This window comes from Tachyglossus aculeatus, chromosome 4 (assembly GCF_015852505.1).
Source record: "Tachyglossus aculeatus isolate mTacAcu1 chromosome 4, mTacAcu1.pri, whole genome shotgun sequence".
Classification (NCBI taxonomy): domain Eukaryota; kingdom Metazoa; phylum Chordata; class Mammalia; order Monotremata; family Tachyglossidae; genus Tachyglossus; species Tachyglossus aculeatus.
Window position 1 is genome coordinate 46,714,159 of NC_052069.1, and position 21,706 is coordinate 46,735,864.

The 21,706-nt window shown below is 47.5% G+C and overlaps 1 protein-coding gene across 1 annotated transcript; it reads right to left on the reverse strand.

The window, feature by feature from the left end:
* Nucleotides 1-3,982: 3,982 nt before the first annotated feature.
* On the reverse strand, nucleotides 3,983-20,540 carry GFI1 (growth factor independent 1 transcriptional repressor). Its single transcript, XM_038745619.1, has 4 exons — nucleotides 20,106-20,540; nucleotides 16,687-16,824; nucleotides 10,804-10,969; nucleotides 3,983-5,259 (listed from the first exon to the last, which is right to left on the reverse strand). Exons 1-4 carry the CDS (start codon nucleotides 20,538-20,540, stop codon nucleotides 5,081-5,083), a joined length of 918 nt encoding a protein of 305 aa, XP_038601547.1. The 3' UTR covers nucleotides 3,983-5,080.
* Nucleotides 20,541-21,706: the final 1,166 nt, after the last annotated feature.

The following is a 21,706-nucleotide window of genomic DNA, read 5'->3' on the forward strand; positions in this document are numbered from 1 at the left end:
CATTAAGTCACTGTTACAACCCAAGTTTTGAGGACATCTCTCCCCCTTTTAGACTGTGAGCCCACTGTTGGGTAGGGACTGTCTCTATATGTTACCAACTTGTACTTCCCAAGCGCTTAGTACAGTGCTCTGCACACAGTAAGCGCTCAATAAATACGATTGATGATGATGATGATCTAACATTTCTAATGCCCGTTATAGGCGGGGATTGTCTCTATTGCTGAATTGTACTTTCCAAGTACTTAGTACAGCACTCTGCACACAGTAAGTGCTCAATAAATACGATTGAATGAATGAATTCTAATCATTGGCCTGAGGAGGACTATTTTGTTAAAAACAGTTTTTTTTGAACTCATAAGTAAAGGAACATTTTCTTACTCAAATGTTTCGCAGGGATCCCAAATCAGTCGGATGAAGTTCACCTTGGTTTCAGGACCTGAATCCTGAGCACCTGGCTCACTCGAGAGGTAATTTAATCACCACCGGTGTGGATGAACACAAACTGAAATTAGCTTCTGAAAGGGTTAGTCTTCCTCGAGATAGCTCTGCTTTTCCACTTTTATGCAGGAGCAGAGCTTCACCAACTGGCTAGCTGGAGGGGTTATTAAAAATTTAGAGGAAAGAAACAAAGGTGCGCTCTCACGTCTCCTGTTACCCTTTCTACTGTTACTCCGGCAGACAAAAGGCATAGAATCTGCTTCATGAATAATGTGGCATGGAATATTCATGATGCATTTTTCATCGCGTCGAGTCATGACATTAAGAAAGATATTTTCAATCTTCAAATTTCACACGGCTACGGGCTCAGTACTCTGTTTTGATTCTAGACCAGCGAGGTTGCTGTATTTTCTTCAGTGAATTGCTTCCGTGAAATTGAAACCACGACTCTTCACTTGTTGAGCAAGTAGGGAATGTGGAAAACAAAAAAACTCACCAAGAGCTCTGTTATCTGGATTGGCCAAGGGGACATATATACTTCGATCATATGTTGCCAACTTGTACTTCCCAAGTGCTTAGTACAGTGCTCTGCACACAGTAAGCGCTCAATAAATATGATTGATTGATCAGTTCTACCAACGACTTAACACGACTAGTGGAAAGAGCATGGGGCTGAGAGTGTGGAGAGCTGGGTTCGAGTCCCAGCTCTGCCACTGTCCTCCTGCGTGACCAAGGGCAAGTCATTCAACCTCTCTAGGTCTCAGTTTCCTCATTTGTAAAATGGGGTTAAAATAGACGATGAGCTAGCTCCACATGGGGAAGGGACTGTATTTAATCTCATAAACCCAGTATTTACCATGAAGAGCTTAATAAATGCTATTGTCAGCAAAAGAGAACTGTCTTAATAACTAATAGTTGTGGCATTTATTAAGGACTTATTGTGTGCCAGGAACTGTAAGTCACTTAACTTCTCTGTGCCTCAGTTCCCTCATCTGTGAAATGGGGATTAAGACTTGAGCCCCCCATGGGACAACCTGATCACCTTGTATCACCCCCAGTGCTTAGAACAGTGCTTTGCACACAATAAGCGCTTCTCCCGCCTTCCTCTCCCCCACTTCCCCCTCCCCCAACCCCCCCTTACCTCCTTCCCCTCCCCACAGCACCTGTATATATATATATATATATATATGTATATATGTTTGTACATATTTATTACTCTATTTTACTTGTACATATTTATTCTATTTATTTTATTTTGTTAATATATTTTGTTTTGTCGTCTGTCTCCCCCTTCTAGACTGTGAGCCCGCTGTTGGGTAGGGGCCGTCTCTATATGTTGCCAACTTGTACTTCCCAAGCGCTTAGTACAGTGCTCTGCACACAGTAAGCACTCAATAAATACGATTGAATGAATGAATGAATGAATGTAATGCCACTGGGGTGGATACAACATAATAGGGTTGGACACAGTCCCTGTCCCACCTGGATCTCACAGCTACAATCCCCGCTTTCCAGATGAGGCCCAGAGAAGTGAAATGACTTGGCCAAGGTCACGCAGCAGACAAGCAGTGGAGCCAGGATTAGAACCTTGACCTTCTGACTCCCAGGGCCCTGCTCAATCCACTTCACCATGCTGCTTCTCATTACTTGTATATTAGTGTGGCAAAGGCGGATGACGGCAAGAAACGTGTCCTTCCCACCCATTGTTCTAGGAAGCTCCCTGCTCACTCCCATCTGGCATACCATCCTAAACATTAGCTCCCTAGTCCACTAGGGATTCTAGATGGATTACTTCCTGCAAGTCAAATAGACTGGAAGCTCATGGTGGGGAGGGAACATATCTAACAATTATATTGGACTCCCAAGCATTTAGGACAGTGCTCTGCACGCAGAAAGCACTCCATAAATACCACTGATAGACTGATTGATCACCCCCAAATTACTCAATCCTCCACTTCACTTCATACTAAGGAAGACAAAAGTAAAAATTTAGTAAATGTGAGAATGCTGAAACACCACAGCAGTCTTTCAAAGCGGAAATACTGAAGCAGCCTATCAAAGCCGAAACACTTTTGAAACAGCCTGTCAAAGCTAAAACGCTGAAACAGCCCATCAAAGTTGAAACGCTGAAACAAAAACCCTAAGAAAATTGGAACACTGAAAGAAACAGCCTATCAAAGCTGAAATGCCGAAACAGCCGTTCAGACCTGAAACATTCGTTCATTCAATCGTATTTATTGAGTTCTTACTGTTTACTGTGTGCAGAGCGCTTGGGAAGTACAAGTCGGCAAACAGCCGATCGGAGCTGAAACGCGGAAACGGCCTAGGAGAGCTGTGGACTCCTCCTCTCTGGAGAATGGCTCTGGGAAGCCCTGATTACCAGGATTCCCCTGATAGGGACAATCATAGCAATGAACTTCCTATTCTCCGGTCCCCAGGTAGCGGAAATTTGGCCCGGAGGAGGAGAGAAGGGACAGCAGAACTTTCTGCGTGGTTTGGGGAAAGCTAACATTAGTTGTTGGGAATTGGCCCTGGAGATCTTCTCCAGGGCAGTGGTTCTGTGGCAAATTCCCCAAAGAATAACATTCCTTTTACAGGATCCCCACCACAGCCAAGCTCCTCTACCCCGCACCTTCCACCTCAACAAGGTCACTACTGCCAGGGACAATAAAGAGCTAGAATGCAATTAAAGACAAGGTGCTTTAAAGGAGAAACATATAAAGTTATGCAGAAAGATCAACCATTTTAAAGCCCATCTGACCCCTTCATTCATTCATTCATTCATTCAATCGTATTTATTGAGCGCTTACTGTGTGCAGAGCACTGTACTAAGCACTTGGGAAGTCCAAGTTGGCAACATATAGAGACGGTCCCTACCCAACAGCGGGCTCACAGTCTAGAAGGGAGAGACAGAGAACTAAACAAAACATATTAACAAAATAAAATCTTTTCTTAAGGCAGCTCACACTTTTGCGGTCATGATTCCTTAGACTGTGAGCCCCATGGGGGACAGGGACTGGGTCCAATCTACTTATCTTGTTGCTACCGCAGTGCTTAGCACATAGTAAGCACTTAACCATCACCCCAATTATTATTCTCTGGGCCACTGATGGTCGAGAGAGATCTCAGATTTGTGTCCTTTGTTGTGGAAGTAAAAGGGACTGAAAATATCCCCATAATACAGAAAGAAGCAGAATCCAATACTTCCTTACTTCTTCTCATTATCACAGTACTGATATTAAAGCCCAAATGATACTAAGTATAGTAAAAGAAAAAATAGTTTTGAAGCATGTAGCACATACTCAATCTAGGAAAGCGTAACTAGGTGAGCACCTTGGTTTTTCTTAGTTTCTCACATCCCTATATCGACTTTGCAGTTTGTTGTCCCCTTAGACCAATCCGAATTGCTTCAGGGTCTGTCAGTTCCTTCATTCGACCAAAACTCCATCCCTACAGAAAACGCAATCTCTAAAGATACTCAATACTTTATTAACTTAGAACATGACTCTAATAAATATGTATCAATAAACATAATACACTCCATAAAGTCTAAATAAAGGCATTTTACAAACGTTGACAAAATAAAAACACCACATTTTCTCTCTAAGGTCGGCGCAAGAGTATTTAAGGCAGAATCGATCGATGACACATTCCTGCCAACCTAGAGGTCAAAGAACAGCTTAGGAATAAAAATTTTTTAAGAAACCCAAATGTACAAACAAGTCTTTTAAGTAACCTTTTAGCTACTTTCCAGTTACTCATGACAAAATCGATAGTGCCAAAATGGATGGTTTATCCACCTCCCGGGCATCTCCTCTTCAGCTCTCCGCTTCCTGGGGGGCGGGGGGTTGAGGGGTGTGCAGCCACTGACGGGCATTTCTAGGGTTAAGGCTTTGCTCTGGTTTGGACTCTCCCTGAGAAGTCCTTCGCTGGTCTCCCCCTCTTCCAACAGAGAAACTCCCGTCCACCCTTCGGACGAACTTCTCTCCCTTGCTGGCCTGGAATCAGCTCTCAAGGTGCATCTTGGAGTTTGTCAAAGAAGCAATGCCTCGTCGAGTTCAACGTCCAAAATCACACAGCAAACTCACGGAGGGTTGGCCCTCCACACTACACCCGTGACCTTGAAGGAAAATCGTGCCAACACTGGAAACTCCACAAAAGCAAAAAGGACGCTACTTTCATTCGCACTTCCTCAATAAATGTTCAATCGCCTCATTCACCTTGCATCTTCCTCTCCCTCCAACCTACGGAGTTTTTTAAGGGACAGGGGGTCAGAGAGGGATGGACAGGGCTGCACCTGACCCCGCTTGAATCTGTGGTTTCGGGAGTTTAGGCCGGTCCAGTGTTTCCAAAACGCGTCAAGCCGTTCGGTTCGAACTGCGGGCCGAGCTCGAAAAGACTTGCTGCCATTCCTTCCGGGCAGTCCAGAGGAGGTAACGATAGTGCTAAAGAGTTCCGATTGTCCAGAGAAGCAATGGCGAGTGAAATGGGCTGGTGGGGGGAAGAAGGAGATGGAAGGGGGAGAGGGGAGAGCGGAAGGGGAAGGAAGAGAAGGGTAGAGAGTGGAGAGAAAGACAGATCAAGAGGGGGAGAGAAAAGGAGAGTATAGTGTTGTTGGTGGTTCCCGAACAGTGGTGGCATTTCACTTCAAGCCGTGTTGCGTCTCCCTGTGCCTCCTCAGATCCACCTTTCGCTGGAAGCCCTTTCCGCAGAGGTCGCAGCCGAAGGGCTTGAAGCCCGTGTGCTTCCGGCTATGGGTGATGAGGTTGGAGCTCTGGCTGAATGCTTTTCCACACACCTGGCACTTGTGGGGCTTCTCACCTGCAAAGGGCATGAGGGGTGGAGAGGTGAGGAAGAAAGGAGGCATTAGACAAATCAGCGCCTTCAGGACCCCCATCAAGTCCAAGCTTGGCCCTGGCTGACTTCGCTAACTATGAGAAGCAGGCGGGGGGTTTGTTGTTCCTTTGTTTTTTTAATAGTTTCTGTTATGTGCTTACTGTGTGTCATTCATTCATTCAATCAATCATATTTATTGAGCGCTTACTGTGTGCGGAGCACTGTACTAAGCACTTGGGAAGTACAAGTTGGCAACATATAGAGACAGTCCCTACCCAACAGTGGGCTCACAGTCTAGAAGGGGGAGACAGAGAACAAAACAAAACATATTAACAAAATAAAATAGAGTAAATATGTACAAATAAAATAAATAAATAAATGGAGTAATAAATACATACAAACATATATACATATATATAGGTGTTGTGGGGATGGGAAGAAGGTAAGGAGGGGGAGGGGGAGGAGGGGGAGAGAAGGAGGGGGAGTGTCAGGCACTGTACTAAACGCTGGGGTAGATACAAGCTAATAGGGTTGGATGCAGTCCCTGTCCCATAAGGGGCTCACAGTCTTAATCTCCATTTTATACATGAGGAAACTGAGAGAAGTTGTAATAATAATAATTATTATTATGGTCTGGTTAAGTGCTTACTATGTGCTAAGCACTGTTCTAAATGCTGGGGCAGATACAAGTTAATCGGGTTGGACACAGTCCCTGTCTCACATTGGGCTCATGCTCTTAATCCCCATTTTTTAATAATAATAATAATAATGATGGTATTTGTTAAGCACTTACTATGTGCAAAGCACTGTTCTAAGCGCTGGGGAGGTGACAAGGTGATCAGGTTGTCCCACAGGGGGCTCACAGTTTTTAATCCCCATTTTACAGATGAGGCAACTGAGGCACAGAGAAGTTAAGTGACTTGCCCAAAGTCACACAGCTGACAGTTGGCAGAGTTGGGATTTGAACCCATGAACTCTGACTCCAAAGCCCGTGCTCTTTCCACTGAGCCACGCTGCTTCTATGAGGTAGCTGAGGCATGGAGGGAGTGACTTGCTCAAGGTCACCCAGCAGACAAATGGGGGAGCTGGGATTAGAACCCAGATCCTTCTGACTTCCAGACGCCTGAGCTCTATCCACGAGGACACACTGCTTCGGTGGGTCATCTCCCTGAATGCGTCCTCTGAGTTTCAGGGGACTCGGCAACTCAAGCCATGGCCCCTAGTGCATTCCGCTGGGAATGAGAAGCTCATCCTGGGAAGATCATCTCCCACTGAGAAAGAAAACATTCAACACGAGCCCTTAACAACAGGATGGGTCACTTGACTTCTAGTGCCACAGACAAATGTGGCCCAGGGTTCAGGAATGCTCAAGTGTAAAAACATGTAGAAAATTATAAACAGTAAAACCTGACTCTGACATAGTAGACTGTTAGGGTAATAATAATAATAATAATAATAATGGCATTTATTAGGTGTTTACTATGTGCAAAACACTGTTCTAAGCACTGGGAAGGTTACAGAGTGATCAGGTTGTCCCACGGGAGGCTCACAGTCTTAATCCCCATTTTACAGATGAGGTAACTGAGGTACAGAGAAGTTAAATGACTTGCCCAAAGTCACACAGGTGACAACTGGCAGAGCCGGGGTTTGAACCCATGACCTCTGGCTCCAAAGCCCGACCTCATTCCACTGAGCCACGCTGCTTCTCTATACAACCCTACATTCATTCATTCAATCATATTTATTAAGCGCTCACTGTGCGCTTGGGAAAGTGCAATGCAACAATAAACGGTGACTTTCCTGCCCACAATGAGCTCAGAGTTTAGAACAGCCCAGAAACCCCAACCTGGGAGTGTAATCAAGCAATAATAATTACAACTCTGGCTCTCCACTGAGGCCCTTCAGGGCCGCTTGGTGACAATCAATGGTATTTATTGAGCGCTTACACTTTGCAGAGCACTGTACTAAGTGTTTGGGAGAGAGTGCAATATAACAGAGTTGATTAGACACTCTCCCTGCCCACAGTGAGCTCACAATTTAGAGGGTGTGACAAAGAAGAACACTTTGGGAATGTTTCTGCCGTTCGCATCCCTCATCCATTGAGGAAGAAAGTATAGGCGCACGTGAATATTCACCTGTCCCTGCAGGACAGTCCAAAGCTGGATTGTTTTCCTACGGACTCTTGCATCGGCCAGCTATCTGTCTCCTACACAGGCAGTTCCGATTACCTTAGAAGAGAGTGATAGTCACAGACCAAGGGCAATCAGAGAGGGGGACTAGCCTATCCTGAACTCTCTTGCTTCCGTCGGAAAACTTTCCAAATTTCAGCTGGCCAAGGGGGATCAGATTGACCAGAGACCAAGCCCGGTTTCCACAGTATCAGTCTCTCAGTCCTCTTTCATGCCCTGAAAATTAACCAGAACTCGATTTAGAGCTTGTTAATCTATTAATAATGATTACAGTGTTTGTTAAGCGCTTATTATATGCCAAGCCGTGTTCTAAGCACTCGGCTGGACATAGCTACTGTCTCGGATGGGGCTCGCTCACAGTGTAGGTAAGAGGGAGTAGGATTTAATCCCCATTTTACAGATGAGGAAATGGGCACAGAGAAGTTGTAACACACAGCAGTCGAGTGGCAGAGCGGGATTAGAACCCAGGTCCTCTGACTCCCAGCCTGTGTTCTTTCTTCTAGGCCACAGTGGTTTAGAGTTATAATTACACTACTGAGCTTAAAATTCAAGTTTGGATCATGAAATTTTGTTTAATGTGGATTTTTTTTTAAGACGGTTGGATTTTTTTCTTCCTTCTTCCATCACAGGTCACAGAATTTTGCTTAAATTGGGGAAATTTCCACCGTGAGTTAAAGAAATGAGAGAATGAAAAGGTGGTGCTGCTTGCCCTCACCAAGAATCAGCTCATATGCTACCAAATGCATAATTTTCCAACACATTCAACACAACTGGCCATTCTCCTGTTTGTGGGAGTCAGTTCTGGACATTTTTAAACCTTTCAGCTAGTGCCCATTATGACACACTTCTCTCTAAAGAAACCAAGCCAGTAACATCAGACAAAAATGATGTAAGCTCACTGTGGGCAGGGATTGTGTCTACCAACTCTGCTGAACTGTGCTCTCCCAAGAGCTTAGGACAATGCTCCGCACATGGTAAGCACTCATTGGGAAGCAGCGTGGCTCAGTGGAGAAAGCACGGGCTTTGGTGTCAGAGGTCATGGGTTCAAATCCCGGCTCCGCCACTTGTCAGCTGTGTGACTTTGGGCAAGTCACTTCACTTCTCTGGGCCTCAGTTACCTCATCTGGAAAATGGGGACTGTGAGCCCCCCGTGGGACGACCTGATCGCCTTGTAACCTCCCTAGCGTTTAGAACAGTGCTTTGCATATAGTAAGTGCTTAATAAATGCCATCCTTATTATTAAATACCACTGATTAATTGACTGATATGAACTGGTGAGAGCTGAAATGGTCACAACCCACAATGAAACACCCGATGTGCCATTTCACTCTCTAAAATATTCGCTTAATGCCCTAACCAACACCTAGCTTCTCGATAGCAGGTTCGTGAGCAAATAGACCCTCCTTCTTTTTTATGGTGTTCGTTAAGCGCTTACTATGTGCCAGGCACTGTACTAAGCACTGGGGTACATACAAGCTAATCGGGTTGGGCCCAGTCCCTGTCCCACATGGGGTTCACGGTTTTAATCCCTATTTTTCAGATGAGGGAACTGAGTCCCAGAGAAATGAAAAAACTTGTCCCAAGGTCACAACAGCAGACAAGTGGAAGAGCTGGAATTAGAAGCGGTGTCCTTCTGATTCCCATGCCTGTGCTCCATTCATTAGGCCACGCTGTTTCTCTTCAACAGGAAATAGTGAAAATGGATTTCCCTCGGTAATCCAATTCCCTGCATCGGATGGCTTTCCTAGATTCTCGGTGCTCTTCTAACTAGTGAAATTTGAGAAGACCAGATCTCCTCTCCTGTCCATTGTTGACTGGGAGCCTCTGGATTGGAAAAGTGGAGTGGGAGCCATATTATAGTCGGGCAATCTCTGAGCAAATATTTACAGTCAGACTCAGGCTTGAGGGTCTTTGGCTTTGTTTCATCTGCTAGCCGGGTGTCTGCTGGCTGTTGTAAAACACCCGCTCCAGCGGCAGAGATGTTCACCTGGAATGACCTGTCAGCTCCAAGAACCCAATTACAAATCAAAGCCAAAGGAAGCGCTCGCTCTGCAAAGTTAGTCTGAGAAAAATGGCTTGCATCTAAATGAAGTGGTCCTAACTGAGAAGCAGTGTGGTCTAGTGGAAAGAGCACAGGCCCAGGAGTCACAGGACCTGGGTTCTCTTCCCCGGCTCTGCCAGTCACCAGCTGTGTGACTCTGGGCTAGTCACTTAACTTCTCTGTGCCTCAGTTTCCTCATCTGCAAATGGGGATTCAATACCTGTTCTCCCTCTTACTTAGACTGCGAGCCCCATGAGAGACAGGGATTGTGTCTGACCTGATTATCTTGAATCTACCTCCAGCTTGGAACTCTGACCTGGAACTCCCTTGCCCTCCATCTAGGGCAGATTCTCTCCACCTTCAAAGCCTTATTAAAATCACTTCTCCTCCAAGAGGCCTTCCCCAACGAAGCCCTCTTTTCCACAACTACGTCTTCTTTCTGCCTCACCTAGACACTTGGATCTGTATCCTTTGGGCATCTGGTATTCACCTCACCCTCAGCCCCACAGAACTTTCATCCAGATCCATAATTCAGGTACTTAGATTCATCCCTGTTTCCCCTTCTAAACTGTAAACTCCTTGTGGGCAGGGAATGTGTCTACCGACTCTGTTGTATCATACTCTCCCAGCACAATGCACACCATAAGCGCTCAATTCATTCATGCAATTGTATTTATTGAGCACTTACTGTGTTCAGAGCACTGTACAAAGCGCTTGGGAGAGTACAGTCTAACAATAAACAGACCCATCTTCTGCCCGCAACGAGCTTACTTACAGTCTAGAGGGGGAGAGAGACATTAATATAAACAGATAAATGTCAGGTCTGTACATAAGTGCTGTGGGGCTGGGAAGGGGAATGGATAAAGGGAGCAAGTCAGGGCGACGCAGAAGGGAGAGGGAGAAGAGGAAAGGGGGACTTAGGGAAAGCCTCTTGGAAGAGATGTGTCTTCAATAAGGCTCTTTGGGGGGGAGAGTAATTGTCTCACACATGATAAACACTCAATAAATACCACTGACCGACTGATTGATTGGTACATGGTAAGCACTTAACATTTACTATTTTTATTATTATCAGTATTATTCTAATTCTTATTAATTGAATCACAAGAAGTTGACTCGGAGACGGTTACCCTGACAAGTCATAAATAGCAGCTCTGGTCCGCTGACCTTTTCCACCCCAGGGTGTTGAGGGGGAGGGAGGGAAGAGAGGGACAGACAGAGAGGGGCAGAGGAGGGAATCCCCAGGCCAAGTGGGAGTCAGGGGGAGCTGAGGGTCTCCCTTCCGGCGCGGAGGTTTACCTGTGTGGATAAAGGTGTGCTTCTTCATGTCCGACTTCTGGTGGAATCTCTTGCCACAGTACTGACATGGGTATGGCCGGGTGTCCGAGTGGATCAGCAGGTGGGTGGACAGTGTGGACGATCTCTTAAAGCTCTTGCCACAGATCTTGCAGTCGAAGCTGCGCTCCTGGAGGGGTGAGGAGGAGGAAGAGGAGGTGGAGGAGGAGGAGGAGGAGGAGGAAGAAGAGGAGGGCCAATCAGTGCCACATCAACCCCTTCAACCAAAGCTCGTCTGCCGGACACTCATTCCCACAGCCAAGAGGCACATAATGCCCTCCTTATAACCCGGCTCCCTAAAAGACCAAAATGAAGGCCAAACCTCTCTCTCGCCCTCATCCCGCCCCTAACCCTGCTGAGCAGAAAATTCTCTCTCCCCCAACCTCATTCTTCTTTGCCCCCACCTCCCTCACTCTTCTTTCCATCCCCCCACCCACCCCGCCCTTTTCCTCTTCCTCTCCACGTGCTTTCTACATCAACATTTTTCACTCCGAGTCACACTCTCACCACCGCACAAGCCTCCCCCCACCTATGTTTTTGACACCCACTGGCACATTCCTCTCCTCCCTCCCCAACAGATTTTCAAATTTTCAGACTTTCCATCCTTGCCCAATCTCAGTTTGTTAAGATTTACCTGGGGTGGGGGTGGGGGTGGGAGTAAGGCTGTACTTAAAACTTTTTAAATTGTATGTTCTCCCTCCCCAGGGCTTCAATATCCTATGCTCTGGATGAAGAGAGGAGGCCAGGAGGGAATTGCTCATAGGCCGATAAGGGGCTTTTGGGGTGTTTTTTTGTTTTTCTAGTTTCAAAGATAACATAGTCAGTAGAGTAAATGAGTGGGGGTTGGGGGGGGGGGGGGTGAGTGTGTGAAACACACACTGCTTAACTACATCTGGTTTCGGAAATTCAGAGGGACTCCCAGGAAAGGGGTAATACTATTTGGCCCTCCACTGAACACATAAACAAATTCTCCTGTGCCAACTGAAAACCCAACCATTACAGTCTTCCCAAGGAGAAAAGTGCAGGGGAAGAAAACAGAATGACTTGAACCCCCCATAGAGGGAGTGGGGATTAGCTGGGCAAGGTGCGTCTGTCGCCCTTGTAAACAATCTCTCTGGATGTTGCCATTGTCTGTCTCCCCCTTCTAGACTGTGAGCCCGTTGTTGGGTAGGGACCGTCTCTAGATGTTGCCAATTTGTACTTCCCAAGTACTTAGTACAATGCTCTGCACACAGTAAGCGCTCAATAAATATGATTGAATGAATGAATGAATGAATCATGCATCGCCCTGAGGGAGAGAAGTGGTGCCCTGCTAGTTCACAGAACCTCCTGCGTGTCTTTGGATGGGTCACTTGATGCATCGTTTATTTTATCATCATCATCAATCGTATTTATTGAGCGCTTACTGTGTGCAGAGCACTGTACTAAGCGCTTGGGAAGTACAAGTTGGCAACATACATCTGCATCTGTGAAAGATCTGTTCTCCCTCTCCAGTAATAATAATGGCATTTATTAAGCGCTTACTATGTGCAAAGCACTGTTCTAAGCACTGGTTACAAGAGAAGCAGTGTGGCTCAGTGGAAAGAGCCCGGGCTTTGGAGTCAAAGGTCATGGGTTCAAATCCCGGCTCCACCAACTGTCAGCTGTGTGACTTTGGGCAAGTCACTTAACTTCTCTGTGCCTCAGTTCCCTCATCTGTAAAATGGGGGTTAAGACTGTGAGTCCCAAGTGGGACAACCAGATCACCTTGAATCCCCCCAGTGCTTAGAACAGTGCTTTGTACATAGTAAGTGCTTAACAAATACCATTATTATTATTAATACATTATTATTATTAGGTGATCAGGTTGTCCCACGGGGGGCTCACAGTCTTAATCCCCATTTTACAGATGAGGTAACTGAGGCACAGAAAAGTTAAGTGACTTGCCCAAAGTCACACAGCTGACAATTGGCGGAGCCGGGATTTGAACCCATGACCTCTGACTCCAAAGCCCGGGCTCTTTCCACTGAGCCACGCTGCTTCTCTGTAGACAGTAGACTGTAGACAGTGAGTCCCGTGTGGGACAGAGACTGATAGTAGAGCATCTTCCCCAGCACTTTCATTCATTCAATCGTATTTATTGAGCACTTACTGTGTGCAGAGCACTGTACTAAGCGCTTGAGCACTGTATTCATTCATTCATTCATTCATTCATATTGATTGAGCGCTTACTGTATGCAGAGCATTGTTCAGCTGAGCTTACTGTAAGCTCACTATGGGCAGGGAATGTGCCTGCTAATTCTGTTGTATTGTACTCTTCCAAGTGCTCAGTACAGTGCTCTGCACGTAGTAAGCTCTCAATAAATACCACTGATTAATTGATTATTATTATTAGTGTACGTACATCATGGGCAGGCATCTTGTCTACCTACTCTGTTGCACTGTACTCTCCCAAGCACTTTGTAGAGTGCTCTGCCCACAGTAAGTGCTCAATAAATACTTTATTATCATCACTATGCCCTCTTTTCCTCTTCTCCCACTCCCCTGGGCATTGCCCTGCCTTGCTCCCTTTATTCATCCCCCCTCCCTGCCCCACAGCCTTCTCCTCTAGACTATAAACTCCTTGTGGTCAGGGTATGTGCCTGTTTATTGTACTATTATACTCTCCCAAGAGCTTAGTACCTGCTTTGCAGTCAGTCGATAGAAGTTATTGAGCACTTACCATGTGTAAAGCACTGTACTAAGCGCTTGGGAGAGTACACTATAACAATTAATAGACACATTGCATGCCCACAACGAGGAAGCGCTCAATAAATACGATTGAAGGAATCATTACCATTATTAGTAATAATTAATAATGTGTAGTGCATAGAGCACGGGCCTGAGAGCCAGAAGGTGATGGGTTCTAATCCCAGATCTGCCACTTGTCTTCTGTGTGACCTTGGGCAAGCCACTTCACTTTGTGCCTCAATTACCTCCTCTGTAAAAATGGTGATTGAGACTGTGAGCCCCACGTGGAACAGGGACTGTGTCCAACCCGATTTACTTGTACCCACCCCAGAGTTTAGTATCACCTGGCACACAGTAAGCACTTAACTAATACCACAGTTATTATTATTACACTCTAACAATTAACAGACACATTCAGTGCCCCCGAGTAAGCGCTCAATAAATATGATTGAATATAAGCCCACAACTTTGGTGTCATCCTTGACTCTGCTCTCTCGTTCACCCCCACATCCAATCCGTCACCAAAACCTGCCAGTCTCACCTCCGCAACATCGCCAAGATCCGCCCTTTCCTCTCCATCCAAACCGCTAACCTGCTGGTTCAATCTCTCATCCTCTCCCAACTGGATTACTGCATCAGTCTCCTCTCCGATCTCCCATCCTCCTGTCTCTCCCCACTTCAGTCTATACTTTATGCTGCTGCCCGCATCTTTGTGCAGAAACGCTCTGGGCATGTTACTCCCCTCCTCAAAAATCTCCAGTGGCTACCAGCTAACCTACGCATCAGGCAAAAACTCCTCACTCGGCTTCAGGGCTGTCCATCCCCTCGCCCCCTCCTACCTCCCCTCCCTTCTCTCCTTCTCCAGCCCAGCCCGCACCCTCCGCTCCTCTGCCGCCACTAACCTCCTCACCGTACCTCGTTCTCGCCTGTCCCGCCGTCGACCCCCGGCCCACGTCCTCCCCCTGGCCTGGAATGGCCTCCCTCTGCCCATCCGCCAAGCTCTCTCTCTTCCTTCCTTCAAAGCCCTACTGAGAGCTCCCCTCCTCCAGGAGGCCTTCCCACACTGAGCCCCCTTTTTCCTCTCCCCCTCCCCATCCCCCCACCCTACCTCCTTCCCCTCCCCACAGCACCTGTATATATGTTTGTACAGATTTATTACTCTATTTATTTTACTTGCAGATATTTACTATTCTATTTATTTTGTTAATGATGTGCATCTAGCTTTACTTCTATTTATTCTGATGACTTGGCATTTGTCCACATGTTTTGTTTTGTTGTCCGTCTCCCCCTTCTAGACTGTGAGCCCGCTGTTGGGTAGGGACCGTCTCTATATAATAATAATAACAATGGCATTTATTAAGCACTTACTATGTGCAAAGTACTGTTCTAAGCCCTGGGGAGGTTACAAGGTGATCAGGTTGTCCCATGGTGGGCTCACAGTCTTCATCCCCATTTTACAGATGAGGGAACTGAGGCCCAGAGAAGCAAAGTGACTTGCCCAAAGTCACACAGCTGACAATTGGCGGAGCTGGGATTTGAACCCATGACCTCTATATGTTGCCAACTCGTACTTCCCAAGCGCTAAGTACAGTGCTCTGCACACAGTAAGTGCTCAATAAATACGATTGAATGAATGAATGAATCATTATTATTGTTTATTATTATTACTGTTATTATGATGGCAGGGGGCGAGTGGGGCACAGCATGGCATAGTGGCTACAGCCCGGGGCCGGAAGACAGAAAGAAAGTCATGGTTTCTAATCCTGGCTCCACCACTTGTCTGCTGTGTGACCCTGGACAAGTCACTTCTCTGGGCCACATCATCATCATCAATCGTATTTATTGAGCACTTACTATGTGCAGAGCACTGTACTAAGCACTTGGGAAGTACAGATTGGCAACATATAGAGACAGTCCCTACCCAACAGTGGGCTCACAGTCAAATGCGGTACGAGGCTCTGTGGGGTGATTTTTCAGTGTAAGACTGTGAGCCCCACGTGGGACAGGGACTGTGTCCAGCCCCATCCTTTCGTATCCACCCCAGCGCTTAGTACAGTGCCTGGCACACAGTTAAATGCTTAACAAATACCATTATTATTATTATTATTATTACCATATGTCTACCAAAAAAGGGGATTAAGTCAGTGACCCCACGTAGGACAGCAACTAGGTCCAACCTGATTACCGTGTGTCTACCCCAGCGCTTAGAATAGTGTCTGGCGCATAGTCAGGGCTCAACAAATACCATCATTACTAGGATTAATGAATGAATAAATAAACAAATCGATTAAATAGATGAAAGACTACATCCTCCACTTCCCTTGGAGCCTGGACTGAACCCTGGAAGCTCCTAGCGGAGGGTCCTCTGCCCCCCATGCTCTTTTTCCCGGATCTGTTGGAAGCCAGAGAGCTAGCTACCAAAGTTTTCCCTTCTGGATCGATTTAGACTTTCAATGGGAGTGCTGTTTACATAGTGCTTACTATGTGCTGAACATTGTGCTAAGCACTGGGGTAGACAGAGGGGGTGACTTTGGGCAAGTCACTTCACTTCTCTGGGCCTCAGTTCTCTCATCTGTAAAATGGGGATTAAGACTGTGAGCCCTCCGTGGGACAACCTGGTCACCTTGTAACCTCCCCAGCGCTTAGAGCAGTGCTTTGCACATAGTAAGTGCTTAATAAATGCCATTATTATTATTATTATAATGCTTATAATAATAATTATTATAATGCTGCTTCTCAAGCAGCATTAGAAGCATGGCCTAGTATTTGGGAGTCAGAGAATGTGGGTTCCAATCCCGGCTCCGTCACTTGTCTGTCGTGTGAGCTGTGGGAAGGGATTGTCGCTCGTTATTGCTCTACTCTGCTCTCATTCATTTATTCAATCGTATTTATGGGGCGCTTACCAAGTGCAGAGCACTGTGCTAAGCGCTTGGAAAGGAGAATTCAGCAACAGATAAGACAGATAAGCAACAGATAAGGGATCCTACCCCACCACAGGCTCACAGTCTAGAACGGGGGGGAGACAGACAACAAACCCGAACAAGTAGACAGGCGTCAATAGCTCTGCACATGGTAAGCACTCAGTAAGTAAGACTGAATGAATGACGGGGATTAGCATTAATTATTGAGGTCTCTCACCTGCGAATGCACGGCCTTATGCTGCTCCAGGCTGACGGCGTGTCCGAACGTCTTCCCGCACAACTCGCAGGCGAAGGGCCTCGTGCCGCTGTGGGACCTGCGTACGTGCACCTCCAGCCCGTGCGGCGTGGAGAACACCTGCCGGGGGACCCCCCGATTAGAATAATAATAATCACCATGGTATTTGAGAAGCGCTTACTATGTGCCAAGCACTGGTCTCAGCGCTGGGGGAGATACAAGGCCATCAGGTTGGCCCACGTGGGGCTCACAGTCTTCATCCCCATTTTACAGATGAGGGAACTGAGGCCCGGAGAATCAATCAATCAATCAATCGTATTTATTGAGCGCTTACTGTGTGCAGAGCACTGTACTAAGCGCTTGGGAAGTACAAGCTAGCAACATATAGAGACAGTCCCTACCCAACAGTGGGCTCACAGTCTAGAAGGTGAGAAGTGAGGTAATGTCCCGCGTGGGGCTCACAGTCTTCATCCCCATTTTACAGAGGAGGGAACTGAGGCCCGGAGAAGTGAGGTGACTTGTCCCAGTTCACACGTCAGATAAGAGATGCGGATTAGAGAAGTAGCGTGACTCAGAGGAAAGAGCCCGGGCTTGGGGGTCAGAGGTCGTGGGTTCTAATCCCGGCTCTGCCACTTGTCAGCTGGGTGACTTTGGGCATTCATTCATTCATTCATTCAATCGTATTTATTGAGCGCTTACTGTGTGCAGAGCACTGTACTGGGCAAGTCACTGCACTTCTCTGGGCCTCAGTTCCCTCATCTGTCAAATGGGGTGAAGACTGTGAGCCCCACGTGGGCCAACCTGATGACCTTTTCTCTCCCCCAGCGCTTAGAACAGTGTTTGGCACATAGAAAGTGCTTCACAAATACCATCGTTCTCTGGGCCTCAGTTCCCTCATCTGTCAAATAGGGGCAAAGACTGTGAGCCCCACTTTGGGCCAACCTGATGACCATATCTCTTCCCCAGCGCTTAGAACAGTGCTTGGCACATAGTAAGTGCTTAACAAATACCATCATCATCCTAAATGGCAGAGTCGGGATTAGAACCCCTGACCTCTGACTCCCAAGCCCGGGCTCTGTTGTGGGTTCTAATCCCAGTCCACCACTTGTCAGCTGTGTGACTTTGGGCAAGTCACTTCATTTCTCTGGGCCTCGGTTCCCTCATCCGTCAAATGGGGATGAAGACTGTGAGCCCCACAGGGGACAACCCGATGACCTTGTCTCTCCCCCAGTGCTTAGAACAGTGCTTGGCACATAGTAAGCGCTTCACAAGTACCATTATTCTCCGGGCCTCAGTTCCCTCATCCTTCAAATGAGGATGAAGACAGTGAGCCCCACGTGGGACAACCTGATGACCTTGTCTCTCCCCCAGCGTTTAGAACAGTGCTTGATACATAGTAGGCACTTCACAAATACCATCATTCTCCGGGCCTCAGTTCCCTCATCTGGCAAATGGGGATGAAGATCGTGAGCCCCACGTGGGACAACCTGATGATCCTGTCTCTCCCCCAGCGCTTAGAACAGTGCTTGGCACATAGTAGGCACTTCACAAATACCATCATTCTCCAGGCCTCAGTTCCCTCATCTGGCAAATGGGGATGAAGATGGTGAGCCCCACGTGGGACAACCTGGTGACCCTGTATCTCCCCCAGCGCTTAGAACAGCACTTGGCACATAGTAAGCGCTTCACAAATACCATCATTCTCTGGATCTCAGTTCCCTCATCCGTCAAATGGGGGTGAAGACTGTGAACCCCACATGGGCCAACCTGATGACCTTGTCTCTCCCCCAGTGCTTAGAACAGTGCTTGGCATATAGTAAATGCTTTAGAAATACCATCATTCTCCGGGCCTCAGTTCCCTCACCTGGCAAATGGGGATTAAGATGGTGAGCCCCACGTGGGACAACCTGATGACCCTGTATCACTCCCAGCGCTCAGAACAGTGCTTGGCACATAGTAAGCGCTTCACAAATACCATTATTCTCTGGGCCTCAGTTCCCTCATCTTTCAAATGGGGGTGAAGACGGTGAGCCCCTTGTGGGCTGAGCCCGCTGTTGGGTAGGGACCGTCTCTATATGTTGCCAACTTGTACTTCCCAAATGCTTAGTCCAGTGCTCTGCACACAGTAAGCGCTCAATAAATACGATTGAATTAATTAATTAATTAATTAATTAATTAATGGATGGATGGATAATAATAATAATAATGGCATTTGTTAAGCGCTTACTATGTGCAAAGCACTGTTCTAAGCACTGGGGGGATACAAGGTGATCAGGTTGTCCCGTGTGGGGCTCATAGTCATCAACCCCATTTTACAGATGAGGTAACTGAGGCTCAGAGAAGTTAAGTGACTTGCCCAAGGTCACACAGCAGACATGTGGCGGAGCTAGGATTCGAACCTATGACCTCTGACTCCAAAGCCCGTGCTCTTTCCACTGAGCCTGGATGGATGGATGGATGGATGGATGGATGGATGGATGGACAGACAGATGGATGGATGAATAATGGATGGATGGATAATGATGATGGCAGTTACTAAGCGCTTACTATGTGCAAAGCACCATTCTAAGCACTGGGGAGGTTACAAGGTGATCAGGTTGTCCCCTGTGGGGCTCACAGTCTTCATCCCCATTTGACAGATGAGGGAACTGAGGCCCGGAGAAGTGAAGTGACTTGCCCAAAGTCACCCAGCTGACAAGTTGCGGAGTCGGGATTCGAACCCATGACCTCTGACTCCAAAGCCCGTGTTCTTTCCACTGAGCCTGGATGGATGGATGGATGGATGGATGGATGAATAGATAGATGAATGAATGGATGGATGGATAAATGAATGAATGGATGGATGGATGGATGAATGAATAGATAGATGAATGAATGGATGGATGGATGGATAGATGGATGGATGGATGGGTGGATGGATGAATGGATGAATGAATGAATGGATGAATGAATGGATGGATGGATGGATGGATGGATGGATGGATGGTTGGATGGTTGGATGGATGGATGGATGGATGGATAGATGGATGGATGGATGGATGGATGGATGGATGGATGGATGGATGGATGGATGGATGAATGGATGAATGAATGAGTGGATGGATGGATGGATGGATGGATGGATGGATGGATGGATGGATGGTTGGAGGGATGGATGGATGGATGGATGGATGAATGGATGGATGGATGGATGGATGGTTGGAGGGATGAATGGATGGATGGATGGATGGATGGATGGATGGATGGATGGATGGACGGATGGATGGATGAATGAATGACCCTGCCCGTCCCCCAGCGGTCAGAGCAGCGCGGGGCAGCATTCCAATTCTAACGGTGGGGCGGGAGGGGGCGCGCGAGGGAGGCCCGGGGCGCCAGGCCAGGGCGCATGCGCGGCCGCTCACCTTGCCGCACTTGACGCACTTGTAGGAGCCGTTGTTGAGCAGCAGGCGCGTGCACAGCAGCTCCGACTCCACCTTCAGGGCCGCGCCCTGGTCCGCGTGCACGGCGCGCGCGCGCTCGCCGAACAGCGCCGCCGCCGCCGCCGCCGCCGCCGCCGCTGGGGGGCGCTCGAACAGCCCCGCCGCCGCCCCTCCTGCAGCCGCTGCAGCCGCTGCAGCAGCAGCTGCTGCTGCTGCAGCGGCTGCAACGGTTGCAGGAGCCGCTGCAGGTCCCGGTGCGGGCCGGAAGCCTTGCATAAGGTGGCGCAGCTCCAGGCTGCTCCAGGGGTACGACTGGAAGGGCGGGAAACGCTGCGGCGCCTCCTCCGGGCCCGGGCCCACTGCAGCAGCAGGGCACACCGACTTCTCCGAGGCTATTAAGAATAATAATGATGGCATTTGTTCAATCAATCAATCAATCAATCAATCGTCTTTATTGAGCTTTTACTATGTGCAGAGCACTGTGCTAAGCGCTTGGGAAGTCCAAGTTGGCAACATAGAGAGACGGTCCCTACCCAACGATCAATCAATCAATCGTACTGATTGAGCGCTTACTGTGTGCAGAGCACTGGACTAAGCGCTGGGGAAGTCCAAGTTGGCAACATAGAGAGACGGTCCCTACCCAACAATCGATCGATCAATCAATCAATCGTACTGATTGAGCGCTTACTGTGTGCAGAGCACTGGACTAAGCGCTGGGGAAGTCCAAGTTGGCAACATAGAGAGACGGTCCCTACCCAACAATCGATCGATCAATCAATCAATCGTACTGATTGAGCGCTTACTGTGTGCAGAGCACTGGACTAAGCGCTTGGAAAGTCCAAGTTGGCAACATATAGACAGTCCCTACCCAACAGTGGGCTCACAGTCTAAGAGGGGGAGACAGAGAACAAAACCAAACATACTAACAAAATAAAATGAATAGAATAGATATGTACAGGTAAAATAAATAGAGTAATAAATATGTACAAACATATATACATATATACAGGTGGGCCCATATGTGCAGAGCACTGTTCTAAGCCCTGGGGGGGATACAAGGTGATCAAGTTGTCCTACCTAGGGCTCACCGTCTTCATCCCCGTTTTACAGATGAGGGAACCGAGGCCCAGAGACGTGAATCAATCAATCAATCAATCAATCAATCGTATTTATTGAGCGCTTACTGTGTGCAGAGCACTGGACTAAGCACTTGGGAAGTCCAAGTTGGCAACATATGGAGACAGTCCCTACCCAACAGTGGGCTCACAGTCTAACAGGGGGAGACAGAGAACAAAACCAAACATACTTACAAAATAAAACGAATAGAATAGATATGTACAGGTAAAATAGAGTAATAAATATGTACAAACATATATACAGGTGGGCAGAGCACTGTTCTAAGCGCTGGGGGGGATACAAGGTGATCAAGTTGTCCTACCTAGGGCTCACAGTCTTCATCCCCGTTTTACGGATGAGGGAACCGAGGCCCAGAGACGTGAATCAGTCAATCAATCAATCAATCAATCGTATTTATTGAGCGCTTACTGTGTGCAGAGCACTGGACTAAGCGCTTGGGAAGTCCA